The 21,592-nt window shown below is 40.5% G+C and overlaps 2 protein-coding genes across 8 annotated transcripts in view; both read left to right on the top strand.

Annotated features, from left to right (window-relative positions):
• pdm3 (pou domain motif 3) overlaps positions 1 to 21,592 on the top strand; it is a 292,867-nt gene that overhangs the window by 72,706 nt on the left and 198,569 nt on the right. For all 7 annotated transcript variants that reach the window (XM_067356113.1, XM_067356111.1, XM_067356108.1 and 4 more), the window contains one exon: positions 15,926 to 15,961. The gene's annotated coding sequence lies outside the window, so the exon portion shown is untranslated. The remainder of the gene's footprint in view (positions 1 to 15,925; positions 15,962 to 21,592) is intronic.
• Positions 1,264 to 8,001, top strand: LOC105670142 (protein hairy). Its single transcript, XM_067356115.1, has 3 exons — positions 1,264 to 2,799; positions 2,961 to 3,053; positions 5,779 to 8,001. The coding sequence occupies exons 1-3, from the start codon at positions 2,731 to 2,733 to the stop codon at positions 6,979 to 6,981; spliced, it is 1,365 nt and encodes a 454-aa protein (XP_067212216.1). The 5' UTR covers positions 1,264 to 2,730; the 3' UTR covers positions 6,982 to 8,001.

The raw sequence follows: 21,592 nt of genomic DNA, 5'->3' as shown, positions 1-21,592 counted from the left end.
ATATTATAACTATAACCGTGAAACACTTAATTGTAAAAAAATTTTTTTTCTAAGAATACTTGACCTTCGAACAGACGGAGATGAGAGATTATTACTTGTGCAAAAACAACAATGTCTAATTTTCTACAACACAAATGTTTGTTATTTTTACATTAAATTAATAAAATTATAAAGATAGTGATTAAAATTGATCTTAATTTATAAACACAGCATTGTTTGTTATTATTTATATGAGTTTCAAAAATGGCAGCTGCTTGCTAACCGATTGTGTTTTGTCGAATTAGTACAATATACACTCATATCAAAATTGAATCGTTTATCGACCATCTAGACACTGATATGAGTACTTGAAACGCATAATTGTGAAAAAAAACTTGACTATAGACCGGTAAGGCTTATCGAGTCATCTCGTCACGTTTCACTGAGATCTTGATTTTCAAACGTCTAGATTTTAACTCCGCTAAAGAGTTCTCATTGCATCTGGTGGATATTAAACGCACAGCTGCCTCGTCGTAGGCGAGTAATTAATCGTACATAGATCGCATATTCATGATATTTCGCGAACATTTGATACAAAAACAACCTGAAATAATAAAAATCTTGAATATAACACGCTTGTAATATTTATTTAACGTGCAATTATTATTTAATTTGTATATATGTATACTATTTTTTGCGATAATAGCAACAAATTAATTCATATATAATAGAATTTCAATAATAATTGTGTAAATTTTTGAAAAGAAATTATACGGATTTATATTTAAGTTCAATATTATTACGAATAATAACATTGGAAACATTGGTAGTAAAGCTTAAATAAAAACCTGCGTGCATTTTGTTTTTACATTACGTCGTGCGTTTCTGCCGATGAGATGAATCAATTTAGAAAGACCTTGTAGCCTTCAAAGTAGCAGGTCAAAGTAACCCGTGAATGATCAGTCAAAAGCAAAATATTTTCCGAGTCATAAAAATTTATTGCGGTCGTCAACGTTTCCTTAAATAAGCCGTAACAAATTTTAGCAAATTTTATTTTCCGCTTGTATATCACTGTTCGTATAAATTCTGCACTATATAAATTGTACATTTCTGCCCAGATGTGTATTTTAAGCGCATTATGATACTCATAAAAGTTATCACTTTCTAAATTTTATAATCATTACTGCCTTCCGCTTTCCTATGTTGTATATTAACTAAAAGTTTAAGTGAAAATTTTACCTTTTTGGTACGACAGACGTTTGCCGCATAGTGTTTTTTCTTTTTTTTTTTTCATCTAAACGGCCGAGAGCACTAGAGGACTTATTGTTAGGCGGATATTTTTGTGCAATTCGTGTCTTCTAACAAAATATTTATTGATTTGTATAAAACTTTCTATTTGTTGCATTTGGTGGCTGTCGACTATAGAGGCTGTTGACGCTCCGACGTAGAGGTTAACGATTCTCACAATCCAGAAACGCAGAATCTAAAAGTAACATTATTAATGAATGTATAATTACTTTTAATTCACATATAACTCTTTAGAAAAGTTAATAGAAGAAAAGAAAGATAAAAATTAAATTTCTTTTCTTAAAATACACGAAGAAATATAAATACATTGTATTTTCTCATTTTATACACTTCTCGGTTTACGAATAGCGGACACATCAGAGAACATGTCACTCTACATTGAGATAAATAATAGCATGTTTAGAACAATTCCCATGTATGAGAAGGTCTGCGCCCTCGTATGCATCCGTGCAGATCGAGCATCGGATCGCATTGCGCGCGCCAGCCACACTTATGACGCGCGTATACGCACGCATATACACACGTCGGTACGCTATGTTTGCCCTTCTCTGTCAGATGATCCTCTATTGCACGCCTTTGTGCTTTACCGCTACTATAGTCGATTTACGCTAACACTCGATCCTTCTTTATTAATATCAAGTGTCATTGAACAAGACAAAAAATATTAAAGTACTTATTTATATTTTAGCAATTAAAATTTTACATATTAACATTAAATAGGCAAATATCCACAACGCACACGCATTGTTTTTTATTCAATAATAAAAATAAAGACTGTCTCATAATAATGTGTATTATGTAAAATAATAATTGCAATCTATTGCTATCTTTAATTTTTAGTTTGAAGAGAAGAATAGATTATATAATATTTTGAGAAAGCATGAAGGATAAAAATGAGAAATAGATTGAATGTATTATTTTAATGTGAATTGGCCAAATTGCTTCCGATATTATCTTCACAGGATGTAGCCTAAATTTAAGTGACCATGTTGCACGAGGTATATCCTGCAGACGGCGTGAATTCCCACACATCAACAGGTCTCAGGAGGGCCGAGAATCTCCCCACCTTTGGAATATCCAATACCCCACTCTGGGGCATATTTCCCTCTCTTCCCCTCTATGAGTATACGGGTGCATTGGCATGCGGCTTCGAAATCGAAAACGTCAAACAGTTACCCTCAACACCCCGGGCGGGATGTCCATCGGCAACGATGGATTTCCCTAACTTATGGTATAAATAAGTTTCATACTTGAATGCTCGGGAAGTGTGAATCACGTTGTCAGAAAAATTTCAACATTTCTCAGTGCGATTTTTTTCAACATTTTCGTGAGTGTGTGAAATTAAACAATCAAGAATATTGTTAAGAATATTAATTGATAGTGCACAAGAATTATGATAATCAAGAATTCTATTTAAATGCTGGAATAGTATAACGACACAAAATGTTGGGCAGCGAAGAGGAATTTGAGGCTCAAACACAACCGGGAATGACGAAAGCAGAACTCAGAAGGGTAATAAATGTTTCACTATTAAATTGATATTTTCATTGTAATATGCGGGCAACATTTTTATCTAGAGAGAAATTAATACATTGATACATTTTATGCAAAATTAAATTAATATTAAAATTATATTAATGTTAAAGTAACAAATTTTAATTCAATTATTTCAGAGCAATAAACCCATCATGGAAAAACGACGACGCGCTCGAATTAATCAATATCTTGATGAACTGAAGAATTTTATACTTGTTAGTGAAAAAGACGTAAGTGAAATTTCTAGTTTTTATCTACCGTTGGCTATCGCACAGAACATCGATCGAAATGGCTAGTTAACGAGAGATTAGCGTGTTCTGTATTTTCTTATTTTTTTTAAACGCACTTAAATCGTTCGGCCACAACGAGTAGGATTCATGATAAACAACGACATCAGCAAAGTACTCGAATGATAGCACGAGACTGCATGCCAGTCAGTGTACGTGTGATTTTTGTTTGCCCTCGTGAGATTCACGTTGCTGGCGCCGCATTAAAACGTGTCGTAGAAAAACGTGACTCCTGCACTGTTTATCTAGAGACGTGATCCCGCTTTATGAGAGATAACATAAAAATGTGCTACTTCTGATCGCATTCGAAGGACGCTTAGGAAAGATGGCGTTTTTACACGCTATTTGCAGTATTATTATTTTGGGTATTAATATCTTACATGATATTACATCTTCCGTGAATAACTGTAAATTAGCGCAGTCACATGGCAAAATCAAAGATTTCGTTCAAGCTATAATATAAAAAAATTTAGTTTTTTATTATCAAATATTATAATTCGACAAAATTCACATGCAAAGTTTACTGTTAGATCGATGTTAGATTTGAACCAAAATGGAATTATGTATATCTCGTTTTAATATTTTAAAAATATAATTTTTGTTACGATTATATATGAGGCTTGAAGATATATAGGACTGATTATTGTGTCGGTAGCGGAAGTTGTCATAACGGATGTATATTGAACGTATTTGATCAGGTTGTCTACAGTGGACCCCTTTTTTTCCCTCGGCATCCTCTGCGACAGGATCTGTAGACTGGAGGATTGGGCGTAACGAGGTGGGGGTAGGTTTTGTTTTAGTATTCGAAATGCTTCTGTGTGGGAACGAATGGAACTGAATTCCTATACTCGCATAACTGCTCTATAGATTTTACAATATTACTTATATAATCATTATATATATATCATAAGTTTCGAAATTACATTTGCCATTTTTTACTATTGAAACAATTAGTAGTGATGTAACATAATGTTTGATGTTTGATTAAAAAATTCGATTATGTAAAAACTAACTAAAAAAAAAATGAATTGTAAATTAAGAATAAAAAAAAGAAAAAATTCATAAAGCAAATAAATTTTGAATGAATTTAATTGATTAAAATTGATCTCGCTTTGCATCAGAAATTTTATGCTACGTAATACAATCCAGTGAGATTGATTTCTCAAACGAGCATAATGAGAGACAAGACGCTCTCACAGTTTTCTTTTCATTCCTGTCCAGATGACTTCCGCTACCTGCTTGTTTCGGTGTGTCCGTTCCGTTCGTCGAAACGCCCCCCGCACGTTTCGTGGGAACCTCGAAATAATTATTACGAGGAAAAAAAAAATCTCATCTCAGGTTGCAGCCTCTCTTTGTTGACCGTATCATCTTTAAGGATCCAGCTCCGGTCCGGTGCGAAGATGGTATGGATCGGCGAAAAAGGGGAGATATATATGCGCAACGCCTTTGCTTTTTTTTGTCAGTCCTTTAACAGGTGCTACTTCTCCATTCTTGAGTTCGGGTGTCAAATTCAGTCGCGGGAAAATCGATATCTGCGATACGTATCTCTTATCTTACGAAATATTATGCTTGTTATATTTTTAAATATAATTTTTATTCTCGGATCGATTTTATCATACATTCTTTTTTATTACATTTGTTTAAATTAAAGCGCTATTCTAATAAACTACATAAGATTTTTATTATTTCGCATACAAATGATACTATATCGACTCCCACGCTTATTCTTAAGATGATCGTAGATTTAGAAAAATGCGCAGATCGGGATGATCCCACGGAATAAGTTCGGGAGAATAGAGAGGATACAATGGACCCTCGAAAAAGGAGAGCTAAACTATTTTGAGTTATTGGTGGTTAAAGGGCTGGTGGGAATTTAGACAGCAATAAGCCCGATTTGGGGAAGGTCACGTCCATCAGAACATTCGAGAAACCGTTTTCGTGATGTTTTGGAAAACCGATTCGTTTCCCACGATTGGATTAATCACTTATAGTTATCAAGTTATTCAAGAGGTAAAATAAACATTGAATTATTTTACATACAATTTTTTTTTTAATTATTAAAAGATGACCAATAAGTTACATTTCGTAATAGTATATTTGCGAGATGTAAATATCCCGAAGCAATTTACACGTGACTTGAATAAAACAGCATAAACGATTATAATGATCTATCGCAGGCAATTTAATGAAAAATCTAGGAGAATGTAAGTTGTGCGCGCCCTTAGGCTGACTATAAAATGAGTCGAATTAGCTACCGTAGTTGCTAGTCTGTTATTACAGTAGCAATTCATATCAGGTCAATTACATGGGCGTGTCGCATCACAGAGGATTTCTTTAACATAGGATCGATATCCCTCTTCTGACAAGAAGCAATCCCGCAGACGATCATAGTTATTGTGTCTCGAATAAGAAGAAATTCCACTGTGATCCTTTCGCCATGTTATCCTTTGCTTTATTCCTGACGAAACACTAACTTCCGTGGATAACACAGCGTTCTTCTAGTACCGATGCACGTTATGCTTTCCATCTTCTCGACTGTGAAGTCAAGGTCATTTCTTTCTAACTAGCCATGCTCGATCGATGTACAAAATATTAACGAAATTGTTTTTTAAATTAACAATTATTTATTTTGACACTTTAATCATTTTTACATTGATTTGTTTTGTAGCCAACTAGACACTCGAAGCTCGAGAAAGCCGATATTCTTGAAATGACGGTGAAGCATATACAAACGATGCAACGACAGCAATTGAACTCGGCCGTTGCTAACGATCCGGCGGTACTAACGAAATTCCGTTCCGGATTTTCCGAATGTGCTACCGAAGTATCACGATATGTCAGCCGCCTCGAGAACGTCGACCCTGCCGTCAAGCAACGATTGGTATCACACTTGAACAATTGCGTGAGTCATCTCCAGCAAATGGCGCCATTCTACAGCCACTACGTGCCCTACATGCCGGAACGTCTCTACCCGGAGGTAAAGGTCGGTTTCCAGAGCGATTTCCAGAATGGAGATGAGAATAACAATGGTAGCGCGAGAATACAGATACCGAATGGAGTTCAATTGATTCCGAGCCGATTGCCGACGGGCGAATTGGCACTTTTGGTGCCGCAATCCGCTGGTATCTCCGCAACTTTCCCGTTCTTTCCACCAGCCACAGACTCATCCGCAAGAGTTGGTCAGTCCTCGGCTTTTACCGCGGTTCACAGGCCGCACAGCCCACTGCTGAGCCCTTCGACTTCTACCTCCAGTTACGGCGATGAGAGTCATCATTTGGAACATCTACAAGCACCGTCACCTAATCATCATCAACCGCAACGTCGATTTAAATTACTCGAGCAGAATCCTGCTTCTTCAAAGAATTTCTCGTTCTCGCCGGAGACTCAGAAACCGCAAATTAGCTCAACCAGCGATCGAAAGTCACCGGCAACGACATTTCTCGAACCCAAAGTCGACGATAATATTACGATTAAGAAAGAATCTACAGAAGCATCGGAGAAGAGCGCCAATCATATGAACAGTCCGGTAGCGCATAGTCTACGACAACCTCTTTCCGTAATTACAGACAAGACTTACAACCGTGCCTCGAATAGCTCGCTGCTCAAGAGGGACAGTCTCAGACGTCATTCTGATGGGCTTCTGGCGATCTCAGATAAGAGACCAAGATATCAGGAACCCACTAGTTCGACCTCCTTGATGAATAATGCCGACACGCTTAAGAGCGTAAATGAGCAGTCTGCTGCGATTGAAGATTTGTCGAGAAGTCAGAATTCGCAAACTCCGCGAAACTCCAATGCAAATTCCGATAAATTTCCAATGAGTCCAGCAGGGCCTTTTGGCGGCAATGGCGATATGTGGAGACCTTGGTGATCATTATTGCTAAAAATAAAATTTGCTGAAAAATAAAATTGCTAAAAATAAAATTAAAAGCATTTCGAAACTGGACGATTATTTTTTAACATATTTAGTACAAAGTAGGATGAATTTATTTTGATTCCTAATTTTTTGAAATACCGAAGAATAATTGATTGGCGATAACGTGCCATGAAGTTACACAATTTTACACATTTTGACGTTTGCTAATGGTTTGCGTGAATTACGAATAATCAGTGGCGGGATTTTTGCGTGATACGTATTGTTAGATCTATGGTTTATACATTGTACGCTATAAAATAGTTTAAGGATAAATAAGGTCATTACAAACAATGCGGTTTTGTGCCAAAGCATGAAATTATAGTATAATTTTTGGAGCAAGATTGTTAATGCATTCCTTGATTGCATTGCTACGCTGTATCCTCGCCATTTCGTAAAGACTCGTAAGCTTTAAATAGGTTTAACAAGATTTTATTAAGTTTGTCACAACACGTAATATGTGAATAGCTCTGTAAATAATTCCATTTTTAATTGATTAAATTGTACCTTAATTATAATTATGCCGTAAATCAATATTGTACGAGTGATAACTTTTTAGAAGATCTACGGCAAAACGGTGGTCAGTATTGTCAATTAACACGTTCACTGCCACGCAGATTTTTATAAACTCTGCAAAGGAAGACAAGAATTGAAGATTGCACGTATAATTTAGAATTATTGTGTAATCTTTGATAAATATATTTGTTATTGAATTAGTTCTCAATTTACTATATGTATAATTTCCTAAATATTGTTAGTTACATTTTATTCATGACAATGCGACATGAGTAGCGGCTATAGATCACTGTTATGGCATTCAACGTGTTAAGATAATATTATCAGTTTGTGATAAAAAATAGAACGTTGAAATACAATCCTTGCGAAAGATACAGTGTTTGTTACTTATTTTTGATTGATTTTACATGTATATTTACCGATAAAATGAATAAATTTGCAGGATGCAAGCCAGTTTCGTAAGTGTTGCAATTCTATCTCGCAAAAAACCTGCTCTCATATATTTTACCAATATATTCCACGACCTCGTAAAAGCACGGAAATTTTCCTCGCTGAGAGAGCCATCGGAGGCGCTTTACCCTTTTAAGAAGCGTTAAACGCGCTCCGATTCATAAACTGGAACTTATTCTTTCCTTTTTTGCCGATAAAGGAGCAAAAAGCTGTGGAGAATGAGAATTTCAACCACCTGTTACACCGCAAAACCACCCGCGTTCTCATCGACTGAATGCTTAAACTGATTTATCGACAGAAATCGTGAACTTTGTTAAGCTCCCTTAGTCTTATTCTCGGACACGTGTTTGCATTTTCACTAAAATTCTTGCTTACTGATATTGATGATTGAACTATCTAATCGATTACACAATCGGAATGCATAACAAAAATATGCAAAAAATTTATGATATACTGAACGATTTAACAAATTATTGCAAATTTAACATTTGTTTTATCTGGCTGATTTAAATAGTCATAAATATGTAGTTGTCGTTGTGACATGGTGTTATTTACAACCAGTTTTAACGTATTGGAATCCTATATAAGTTCGAGCATTGATAGTGAGATGGCAGCATGTATGTTTGAGATTAAAATTTTTCTTTACAAATGCAATTGCCGAAGAATGTCTGTCGAATAATATTACAAATATTATTCACGTGTTGCAAACATATCTGACAATGTATTATGCACTCGCATTCGTAAAATTGTCAAGTTTCCAATGATTTTCGTCTGATTTTGCATTAAAGTGAAAAAGAGTAATAGCGTAACAATATAAAACAAAAATAAACATTTACTTATTCGTAGAATATATTGCACTGTTATCTATACATTAGAACAGATATATATTATCATTACAACTTAATTATACGCTGCAATATCAAAATGCTTTGTGTAACTTCAAGTATCACGCGATAGAAAGAGAATGTCATTTTTCTCAAAAATTATTATATTCCCTGTTAATATAAGAAGAAAACAATCAAATTATTTTAAAAAAAGAATCATGGATTTTGCGCTTGTGGTTTCTTTCTTCGATTCTTAGCGGTACCGTTCTACTGGCGCGAGGCATCGAAGTCGCCAATTCGTGCGCTCAAATTCGGGTTTAATATCACACTCTGCTCACTCCTTTTTGATATTTACGTGTACAATAGTCCTCGACGTCGGTATATATAGATCTCGACTGTGAGTAACTCCTGTGCGCTATATCACGGGTATAAATAATTACTACGGCGTACAGCAATTACTATAAGTTATGGCGCAGCCGCTACAATTTGCAATGTCAAGACATAAACACTGCTACCGCTTACATTTGAATACATTAAAGCGATGGGAGCCCCTGATTGGACCGACAAGGAGTCGTACGGTCCCGTATCGGTGCGTGAGCTACGATCTGGTTGACGATTTTTATTGAGGAAACGATCATCTCGCGGATCTCTCCGGCAATCACTGCCCTTACTGCTATTGCTTTACGTTGCAGTCGCTGCCGCTTGATGGGTCCCCATTGCCATTCCATTCGTGAATGCTCACTAAAATAGATTTGTGATTTTTCATTGATCTTCAAGTATTTATGAGACGACAATCGGAATAATTTTATTATTCAATTGTTTCATGACAGTGCGTGGATTTTCTTGCTCACGATAGATTGCTACATCGCGTTTTATTGAACGTTTATCGTGAGAACTGAGAAATGATCGTATTTAAGACAGTAAACTTGTTTTTATGCAACGAAAGGTTTCTTGGACATCGAGTAGACACAATTAAGATGAAATGACCGAGAAGGCCATGTTAATTTTTGTTAGAAGAAATTGGTAGGCTGCTGTTTTTGCATCACATTTATTATCCTAAATTGTTCGATACACGCGTGAGAAAGCTATAAATATTGTAAAATTAGAGATACATAATTCATGATTGTTACGGCAAATGACATACATCTATGATATGCAAAGTTAAAAATCGCTACATCACGAAGAACAAATCTGCGATAGCAACGAGAGAGACTTAGCCGTGCAAACGCTCTATTTTCTCGCTTACCCGAATCAAGTTCGAAGCCGCCTCTCGGGCCAGGCCACGATCTTCCTGGCCGACTCATCGATCGGGCGAAAAAACGATCGTCGAAAGCTAACCGAGTACACGGGCTGTTTCCGTTGCGGTATGCGACCAGACGCGAGTGCCTCCGGGCGGCGGATATAGCAATCGTCGAGTGTTTTTCGCGTAGTTGTATTTCGATGGGCATCCGATCGCAAAAGAGAGAGGAACGGCGCCGGGTGCCGACGCGCGAAGGGTAAAGGGAGGAAGAGGAAGTTCCGTCCGCGCGTATGTGCGGCCGCCAGGCCATTTGCCTCTGCGGTCTCTTGATTCCTAGCGACTAAATTTTCATCTGTACTCATTCAAGTTTTAATGTGTTTTTGCGGCATCAGTCATTCAAACTTAATCAACAACCGGTTACACGTCGGTGCGCGAGCGCGACCACACAGATTCGCGCGCTGTCGTCCGTATACGCGTACGCGGGGCGTCCGCGTGGTGCGGCTCCGACTGTATACGTGTGTGGGCGCGACGGAATATTGGTCGGGCGCACTGTGACGAGAGCGTATTAATTATAACTCTGGTCAGAGGAACGTCAAGAGATGCTTTCGCAGATACCTACGATAAATTGTCGGTTTACCAGCAAATCTCATTTCCAAACCCCGCCATTTTTCCGCTCGTTTATCCACGCCCATCGGGAGAGCACCGCGCTACGGCGCGCTCAGCCAACGTCGCGGTATTCCCTTCCTTTCACGTGTATACACGTATGTATATCCGGCCGCAGTGCGCGACTGTCGCGTGCACAAGAGTGCGATGACAGCGGAAGGGAGAGCGTTTTTACCCAATAAAGTTGGTGAGCGTAATAGGAATGTCGGCATTAACGAGTTCATTCGGAGCTTATCGGGCACTGCCGGCCTGCGACGTGTCATGATAAGGATTTATTCATTTTGAAATCCATAGAATATCTTGCGCATGTTTTTCGTGCGATTATTAATCGCACCAGCATGCTAGAAATTGCCACAGGGCTGAAATAAGTTTGCACGAAACTAAATAATATTAGATATATCGCGTAAAAAAAATGATCTTACAAAACAAAGTTTTTCCCAGTATTGGCTTACGTATAATGTAACTTGAATCAAATTATTTATATCGCACCATATTTTAGATATTTGATGTATTGCAACATGGTCACTGTCGTAGAAAGAAAGTAAAATTAAATTGCGCAGCTAATTGGCCAATTTCCAAACATTCTTTGCCAGTCTCGGTTACAAAGTTTTGTACGGTACACGGTGCCGAATTAGCTAAGCGTAGCGGAGAAGTGTCGGTGCAAGTAGTCCGAGAGACATTTATTTGGCTGTCTCTGGAGCGGTCGGGAATTCTGCCAACGTGGTACTGACAGAGAGTGAGCGAGTAGGAGATACCAACGCCAGGTAGGAAGTATAGTATATCCGAAAGAGAAGGAAGCAGTGGAGGGCAAACCTCGAGAAGGGTAGGAGATAGAGAGGTCGGGAGATTGCCCAACAAAAGAGGGAGAAAAAAACTGTAGGGGACTCAGAGGAAGAAAGGAAGATAAAGAGACTCGTTCACCACAAAACTCGAAAGAGGAACGAGGATGGGGGGGAAGGTGTTGAAGCGTGACCAAGAGAAAGGAAGAGGAAGGGAAAGGAAAACAGTGGAAACGCGCGTAAAGCGCTCGTGTGTGCTCCCGCGTACACACGGGCGAGCCGGCGTGGTGTGAATGAGAAAGGGAACGCCGAGTGGAAGAAGGACAGGTGCGAGAGGTCTGGAGAGCAGGAGAAGCGAGTATGTTTTATTAAGTGCGTCGCGCGTGGAAAAAGCGCGAGGCAATTTTCAAGTGCTAAAGCGGTCACTGATAACGCGAAACCGCGTTTGAAATAGTCTGTTACACTTTTCAAGTCGTTTTACTCGCTCTATGAACGCGTACTTAGAACTCGGGGGGTTGATTACAAACCCGGAGGAGTCGAAGATGGAAAATCGGCGCTCCCCCGTACCGCTCTCTGGTACTTGTTGCATATATGAATTTCCATTGTATATATTATACAATACCATATATTTTACAATACCATATTTACTATCGATATGATATTATATTAATAAATGAGAACCGATAACGTAAATATGATTTTATCGAGTCTCCTGCGTATTTGAAAACAAACATGTATCTCTGACATAAAGTTTAGGTTTACCTGAAACAGAAATCAATCATATAAATTATCACATCATCATACGGAATCAATTGCGTAGTCATACAAGTTATCATACTTATTTGAATGCGCGCAAGTAATACTAACGAAAAAAGTTACAACGCTGTCAGAATAGACGGCTGAAAATGGTTTTTTTTTTTTTTTTTTTTTTTTCGAAAATTGATGCAAACATTTGCTCCGATTCTTAATGCGGGTGTGACGCGATTACTCTCGGGAACGACGGCATAGGCGATATAGAGGAAAAGGATTATATACATCGTTAACGCGCACCGATACGACGGAAGGCAAGCCATCTATTATTTCAGCCGTCAATGAGATGTGTCAGCGCTGACGGATGTACGTCACCCGCGGTGTTCGTCTGGCAGACGCGGCGGACTATCCCGCGAGAGAAAAAAATCCCGGAAAAGTGGAGGAGAGGCGTCGACAAAGTGAGAATTAATATTCAATCGCATTAACGAATCGTCGCTGGCGACGCCATCGTTATACCAGCGGCATACATACACCGGGGAACAAGGGGGTACCGACTGATGCGGCGGTTGGGGGCAGCGTCGTGCATGGAACAGAGAGAGAGAGAGGCTGGGGAGGAAGGGAGGAAACGCCACTGGAACAACCACCCCCCGCGTCGTTTCATCTCGCTCCGAGTGCGACGCCAAATGAAAATACCGAAGGACAATGGAAATACTAATGATTGATTGGATACGAAAAAGAATTATAATTGAAAAAAACGCGGAGCGCCAGCCAAAAAAAAGCGGTGGTGGCGCGAGAGCGGGGGAGGAGGTGCGCGCAGGTGGAAGGGAGAGAGGAGAGAAAAGGCGGTCGGAGGGAAAGAGAAGGCGTGCGAACTATTGGGAATAATATATCAATACCTATCGAACCCACGCATACGAATGCGACGGTTCGGCGAGGGTGCTTGCTCGGGGGTAAGGGACGCTGGGGTTCGCTCGATCGGCGGGGACGGGCACGAAGGGGTACGAGGGCGTTCGGAAAGAGTAAAAAATATTACACCCTCACACACTGGCGCCATGTCGCGGATGAAACGGGCACTGACCAATACCAATAACGGGCGGCACAAAAGAATGGCCGGTCGGTGTGCGAAAAACAGACCCACACAGTGCTCCGGCTCCTCGCTGCTTCGGTGGCATTATAGCTTTTCACGTACCCGGTGGCTCCTCGATACAACAGCGACCAGCTCGTCGGACTGGTTCGTTTGAAGAAAATTTCGACGCGGTCATGCGGCGTCCCGACCGGCGAGGAAACCCCGTGGAAAAATTAACCCTTGTAGTGCCGGAGCTTTTTTTGGCACGTTAAGTGCAGTCCTATGGGTGAGCTTCTGTTCTTTTCTTTCGATTTTTGTTTTTAGATTTAGTATTTTTATTTTCGTGGGCCAACCGCGGAGAATCGCGTATTGTCAAGACAATCTTGATGGACGCTATGTATGAATGTATAGATGTCAACATAACAAACGTAATATTATATGAAAGCAGTCAACCATCTCATTTTTATTATTACAAAACGTTTGATAATGACACCTTTAATGTTGCTCGAATAGAAAATCGAATTATGGAAAATCTGCTATTATCGAAATCTACAGTTTTATCACGGTAAAGTGGATGCAGTATGTAGGCCATCAAAGATAAAAAATAAATGTGTTACTTGCATGAATTACAGAAAAACCGGATACATTACTTTATTCAATCAGAATTGAATTCTAGATAAAGCATTCTAAAATAGATGGAATGACATGCGATATCTCGATTAAAGATATATTGTGATTTTCATTTTCACGAAATAATAATAGTCATTTATACGTTCATTAATATTTAATGATAATAATTACAAATTTTACTAAATAAAATTTTCGACATTATTTTATTCTTTTCATTTCTCGCAATTGCATGTATGATATGCAAATCTCATATCTTGGTAATTATTCATAATTTTAAACGTACATTGATATATATCATGCATATTATGATGTGAGCATGATCGGAGTTCAAGTATAATATTCGCATTTTTAATTCGAATGAAAATGCTACAAGATACTGTACAACGTTGAAACGTTCTCCACGGACATCCAAACGGGCGATACCGATCACCAGTCCACACAGCTGTCTTGTTCGCTGACTTGTTCCGGGCGACCCTGTAGATGCCACGTAGCACAGGCACACGGGATGGGTGGGTACGAAGCGCGCGTTTAGCATTTGAAAAAAGCGCTGGCCGGGCGACTGCCTCTCACCCGAATCTCCCATACACCCGCACAAACAAAAGGCTACATTTAGCATTAAAAAAGCACGCAGACCAGCGCGGTCGTGCCGCCAGGAGGGTGAGGAGGAAGAGTCAGCGGGCCGGAGGGGGTGGGGAACATGCAGACCGATGCCGGTTACTCTCATCTCCGCGGCCGTACGGCCGGACATGCGGCCCTCTTCGACGATGCGCGCACGCCCGCGCGTATCCGCACGCATACACGCTCACGTTTCGGTCCAAGAGTAGCGAGAGGCAAGCGAATGGAGATAGAGCGGATACGGTGAAAGAGCGAGCGCGCGGGAGAGGAGCCGCGGAGCGTGGACCACCACGAGGCCGCTGGTGCGAGGGCTTTGGATCGGGACAGAAGTGGTTGATGCATTGGGACAAACACATTTGGCATTAAAACAGCTCCGACACTACGTAGTCTGCAGGAGCAACGTCCCATCGGCGGCGCGGCGGCAGCGACGGCGGCGGCACAGCGACCACCGCATTGCTATACGCGCGCGCGTAACGCGTCGGCCGTCTCTTTCCCTCTCCCTCTCTCTTTCTCTCTTTCTCGTGATCCATCGCTATTTCGCTTCCTATTCCAACGGGTTTCCCCCCCTCCCCCCGTCGCTGTCCTTCGTCCTTCGACGGTACTCTCTTTCTGTCACCTTCCGCACGCTGCGAGCCGGGCGCGCGCGAACCGTTGTACGCGGAGTAACACACGTCCATGGTAGCTGCGCGTGTGCTTGTACCTATCAATCGTGTTCGGGGGCTGCATTTTTTCTCGTCCACCACGAGCGGGCCTCCGCGCCGGAACGTGAGGCGGAATGAAAATAGAAGTGCAGTAACGTCGATGAAAAAAAAAAAAAATTATCGGAGCCCCGGGCCGTGCGACGGCATTTCGACGACGGCCTGGACGGTGCGAGGACGCACCGCGCGATACCGCTGATGCCGATTTGCGGATTGTCGACGTTGCACCGATTTCTTTACGATTGAAATTGAAGACAGCTGGACACATGTTTGTCCTGTTGCACGAAACAATATAACTTTTAAACTTTTCTGTACCGTAAGATATATTAGAAACCGTGCAAAATCGCTTTTTCTCTAAAAATTCAACTATACGTTCAACATATAAAAAAAAATGTAAAAATGCCTATTTAAATCGCTTAACATTTTGAATTACATATCTGCCGATCGCAACAAATGTATTTTAGAAATAAATACTGTGTCAACTAAAAACAACGCGATTGTCGCAATTACGATGCGTTATTCGTATACCGCTATTGAAATAAAAATGGCTAAGTTTAGTGTGACAAAGTAATACGGAATTGTGATAGTCTTGCAATTATATATTACACATATATATTACAATATATATCGTATTTTTTATTTATAATAATATTATTTTGTTTCTTTTTCAGAACGAGAAAAACCAGATATTTACGCGACTAAAATTGGTGAGTAAAATAAAATTTTTTTATTTTCTTCTTTGCATTTGATTGTCTCTTTAGGATGATGAGCCATAAATACAATAATGCATAGCGCGTAATGACAATTATATTCGGCGATATCACATAATGCGGTATCGAAATTTTGCGCAGATGAAAATGCTTGCGTTCAACTCATTTCATTTGCGGTGTATTATAACACATGCATAAATCAAATGTAATTTATCCGTTATATATTACGTCACTATATATAGAATTTACACGTCGATAATGTACCCGAAATGAAAATGAACGATAAACCTATATTTTTGCGATCATATAACCAACAGTTTCATCTTTCAAAGTTCACTCTCTGCATTTCACCCCCAATCGCATCTCTCGCTCACACCTCATCGAGTCCCGATTATATTACGCATAATTAGTATAACTCTAGAAGCATCGGGCGATAAAACATTATCGAACGAAACGAAGGACGGCGTGCTGGGAGACTGTAGAGAAAGAGGAACAAGAAGGAGAAGAGAAAAGGTAAGAGGAGCGAGCAGGGAACCCGTCCAGCTCTTCTCTGCCCTCTTCGGATAATTAAAAATAATCCCCGCGGCCCTTTACTCCTTTTTCGCGGCTCATTAAATTGACCATAAATTATGCATCGAAAATTACGGGCAGGGCCACCGAATATCGGTACCAAACGCGGGCCCCCGACCGGCATAATAAGCAATTTGTAATCAAGAGGCGTCGTACGGGTGTTATAGTTAGTAAGAAATCCAATGGAAGTCCCGTCCCGTCCCGTCCGCGGACTGCCGGTCGAAACAGTGCGGAGCGGGGGTGAAGGCAGACGCGTAAAAAGAATTGCAAATTGCGAATTAGCATTATGTCCCGTCTACTCAAATCGTTATTATCCCCGACGAGTTCTGCGCCGCTTCGCCCGAGCCTGCCCCCGGGGATGCGCTTTGTCGTGATACTCGGCGCAAATCGGATTCACGTCGCTTCGAGTACCGAGGCATCCGGTTAATACGGGCCAGGAACGGACGAAAATTAAATATCGCGCGTATCTGCGGTGCGTTCGCCCGCGCCGCGCGCTACGCCGCGAAAAATAGCCGGGAAACCAGCAAGAAACCGCACGCGGTTCGCCGCGGTGCCTCGCATCGACCGCATGAAGAATCCCTGTTTGCGTGATCGACTATTTCCGATTTTCTAAGCAATTTTTCACGCGCAATTCAAATTATTTTAGTATCGATATAAATTCAATTAAACCTGATCAATAATTATTATTCTCTTTTCTTTTCTTCAAAAGATTTCTTTATTTTAAGATAAGATATGCATTTTCTTTGCTCTATTGTATTTTTAAATAATAATAAAATATTAACTTTTTTCTTTCTACATAATTCACGTAATTTATGATCCGAAATGTCGAAAAAGTTCATGTACATATTGCGTAGATAATACATAGAAAAAAAAATACGTAAACGTAATTGTACAGCCTACAGCGCAACCGTATTGTGCTTTTGTGTAAATCAGTAAGCGTATATTGGCAGATGAAGCGACGCTCCGTTACATGCGCCTCTATCGCAAAATGTGCACATCGTGTATGAATGAATAAAATACAACGTAAATTTTTCTTTCGCGTTAATTATTTTTTGCGCCATACGTAGTCGGTTTGTTATGTAATGGCAGATCTACCGAATAGATAATATCAATAAACAACTGAATATAATATAAAAAATAATTAAAAATATTAATAAAATATTGAAAAAAGCCATACATTGTTAGAAACTTATCAGTTTGCCACAAATATGTTGCAACTTAGAATTAAAATGTGTTATACATATAATGATTTTAAAAATTGAATTCCGTAAAATGTTTTCATAAAGTAGAAAAAAAAACATTTTAATAAATTATTACGTATTATGTTAAATAACATCTTTATATCACGGGACTACTTAGTTATTACATTTTAATTTTATGAAAAAAGACGTATCTATAGCATCCCAGATCTTTATAAAAAGTAAAAGTAAAAGAAAAGCTGAAAATCTAACAGAGATGCGATGAAAAGAATTATATTGCTTGCCACATATTTTCGCGTTATGCGTATCAGATTAGTTAAACAAGATACAAATGCCGTACACACGCGGCGGTTAATCGTACAACGTTATATCGGCGGCATTATTCAATCTATCGGATCGATCATATGTATCCGCGCCTGATAAACGCGTAAACGTTATGAAAGCACTTTGGGTATTGATGTTTACTTTGAAAAACAGGATTAAAACGGGTATCGTGGAAATTCGGTTGATGGAGGAACCGGCGGCGGCCGTGTCTCGTTGGACCGAATTTAAATAGTGGCCCAACCATATTATTGTATTAATAAATGGAATTAGCGAAACAGTAAAGTGCTTTTAACGGGCGGTGTCTATCCTGACTTCTCTAATATGACAAATACACTACAGTGCTCCGCCGGTTTCGGCGTTCTTGCATTCATTAAATGACGGTCGCAATGCGCCTCGCGGTTATTAATGGCACCGCGTCAGAATCAATTTTCATTTGTTGAATACTTATGTACGGTGCAATCCAATTTGCACTGTTCCCGTGAAACCGTCCCGCGCCGCGCATTTTACCGTAATTGAAAGCCCTCGAACGCTTCTGACGCCTGAAAAAAATACATGCATAAAGAAAAAAGGGTTTATATATATTGTATGTGTATATATATATATATATATATATATATATACATATATATATACATATATTGAATAAGCTCGTTTTTACCAACGACGGTCAGTTATTGAAGATAACGCTAAATGAATGCGATGTACTACTTTTGCGAGACATTGTTTCAGACAAATGTTTTGCAATCATGTGTCAAATTAAATTAAAGTAAATCCGGGATAAATTTTGTCGTTCATAATATTGCTGTATACATATTTGATATTTATAGCAGTTTACAAAAAGTAGCTGAAAGAAATTAACAAACCAACTTTTTATCTGAGGAAAATTCCAAGGATCAATTACAGTAGTCGTCGTCTTTCACGGTGATGATCAATTCTTGATAGTGTAGTTAGGAAAAGTTTTAAAAAAGTCGCTTCTCTTGATAAAAACGAAGGCGCCTCTCGAATTCGATATTTCGTTGCTTAAATTGCAACAGTTGACGAAATGAAGCGACGACGGCCGAGAATAATACTCTTTCTTCGTAACCTCGGCGAGTCAGCGAAGTGACGGTGGATTTCGAAGAAATCTAATTAACTCCGCGCTTTGGAATGAAATTATTTTTGCGCGGTCGCCGTGAAAAAAGGAGGAAAGAGGCGGAGGAGGAGGAGAGGAGCGAAGACGACGGGAGTAAAGATGACGGCGTCAGCGACGACGACGACGGACGAAGAAGGAGAATCAGAAGTAGGTGGTAGGGCGAGTGCGCCGGCTCGAAACTACCAAACTACTTTTCAAGCTGCCCCCGCGGCCCTGGCAAGATTATAATTAAAACGTCGCGCGGCGCTGGATAATAAATTAATGCATAATTAACATAGCTAATTATAATACCGGCTGAAATTTTTCTCGTAACTCGTAACACACTGGTCTCTCGCATGCGGAGGCAGTGCAGCCCGGTAATTTATGATCGGACATGAAAAATTACCGTCTCGGGGGGGTTTAATCATCCTCGGACCCCCTTCCCCCTATCCCTTCGCGCGGTCGCTCCACACGTACCACTCCACCACTAGGCTTCCACTAACGAACGCTGCGAACCACTGCGCCTTTACCTTCTCCCGCGCCACCCTCTTACGACTGGACTTAATAACTTATTATAATGCAATGCGTCGTGCGTGGGGATCTTGTGAAACGTGGTAGCGCGCTTGGAAGAGGGGAAATCAGCTCCGTAAGTGAAACGCGTGGAACGATGAAGCGTGTAATGGAAGAAGAAAGGCGATCTAAGCACTCGAACGTAGTATAGTGCGCAGGGTATTTTAAGGGATGTGCGACTAATATAATGATTAAATTTCAACAAGATTGTGTATTTTTTTATTATTTGTACAATTGATTGCATAACCGAGCGATAGCAAATTATAATTATGAGTCTTGATAGCGACAGTTAATAAAGGAGCGCGCGTTGGACCATTACAACAAGGAAACTCCGATCCACATCGAATTCGGGCGGTAAAACTTTCGTACGGGCGCTTATGCGCGCCACACTGGTGCAACACGAAGCGTCTGTTAATTGACTTATAAAAAGCTTAAATAATTAAATTAGCATTAAAAGCCGCCGCGAGGCGGCCCTCTGGCCGTCGTATAATTCAACATTGTGCTTTTTTCGTGCTGCTGGCAGTAACGTGAAAGCTGCCGCTGGTCTTTTTCAAAGCGTACCCACCGCACGCGCGTTAATTCATTAGTCGTTGCTATACATCGTTTCGCGAAAACTTCCTGGTTTTTAGATTCCCTCTGTCACAGGGTTTCAAGCGATACAACCGCGCCAGCGGTTTCGTAATAATTTATTACATAAACGAGTCACTTTCCATACATCTCTGTGTTACACAGATATCGTTTATCCCTCATATCGGTGCAGTGAATATAGGATATAAAATTTCATTTATACTTACGCTATCCCTTAAATTCATGAAAATTACGAGAGTAACAAAGACGCGCTTTCTTTCCGCGCGTTTCTTTCTTTTTATATTCGCAATCAATGACACTCACGCGTCAATTCTGTCTCGATTATGCAATACCCTTCGAGAAAAAGAGAGTCATATAAATCTACACATTGTGGATTAAACGATCTCCTAAAACATCGTTTCTCCGGGAATCTGCAAAATCATGGTCCATTACTCCGACCCGAAATCATGCCAGCGATCGCTTAGCCTCGACACAGCTCGAATGCAGTAGCGTCGTAGTAATTTGTCCGCGTTATTCGAACCGGTCGTGGCGCGCTACGGCGGTCCAGTTCTCTGCCCTCTGCTCCCTGCTTCCTGCTCGCTCCCCGTTGGGGCGCGAGCGGCGCCGAAAATGCAGACAAATGAGTTAAAAAACGCAGTTGCAACGCTTCGCCGTGGCGAACGTCGGCGAGGGTGGCGTTGCCGACGATTTGACATTGTCGAAAGTTAATCAATGCCCCGATACATACACACATACCTACACAGGCGTGCAATCGCGAGAGAGAAACGGTTGGGCCCCACTCCGGCCCGTAGCTAGCGTCGTTTCGTCAATTTTTTAAAATTAAATCACTATCTGTCCTTGTTAAACGCGCTTCCCGAGCACAACCGGTCTCCATCCCCGACTCGCTGTCATGCCCTGCTCTCCCTCGTTCCCTATCCCCATCGCGGCTTCGCTCGTACGTCGATCCACGTGCTGCGCCTAATGACAGACAGTTGCCGGCCGAAAAAAGTGTGTAAATCCGTGGTGGAACGGCCGCGAGCGAGCTGGCGAGTGAAAAGGACCAAAAAAAAAGAGAGAGAGAGAGGGAGAGAGAGAGAGAGAGAGAGCGAGAGAAAGAGAGGAAAAGAGAGAAAGAGAGAGGAAGAGGAAGAAGCGTTGGAAGCGCGGACGAGAGTCGCGTAAGAGCGGCGAGTCGCGGGAGAGGGTGAATTTGGAGAACGAGAGAGCGAGAGGACAAGAGAGACTATTCCATCGTGCCCGTATATAGATGGCGGTGCATGCGGCTCG

The sequence above is a fragment of the Linepithema humile genome, chromosome 5, assembly GCF_040581485.1.
Source record: "Linepithema humile isolate Giens D197 chromosome 5, Lhum_UNIL_v1.0, whole genome shotgun sequence".
Taxonomy (NCBI): Eukaryota; Metazoa; Arthropoda; class Insecta; order Hymenoptera; family Formicidae; genus Linepithema; species Linepithema humile.
The sequence above is the reverse complement of the archived record's forward strand: the minus strand, read 5'-3'. Positions and strand labels throughout refer to the sequence as shown.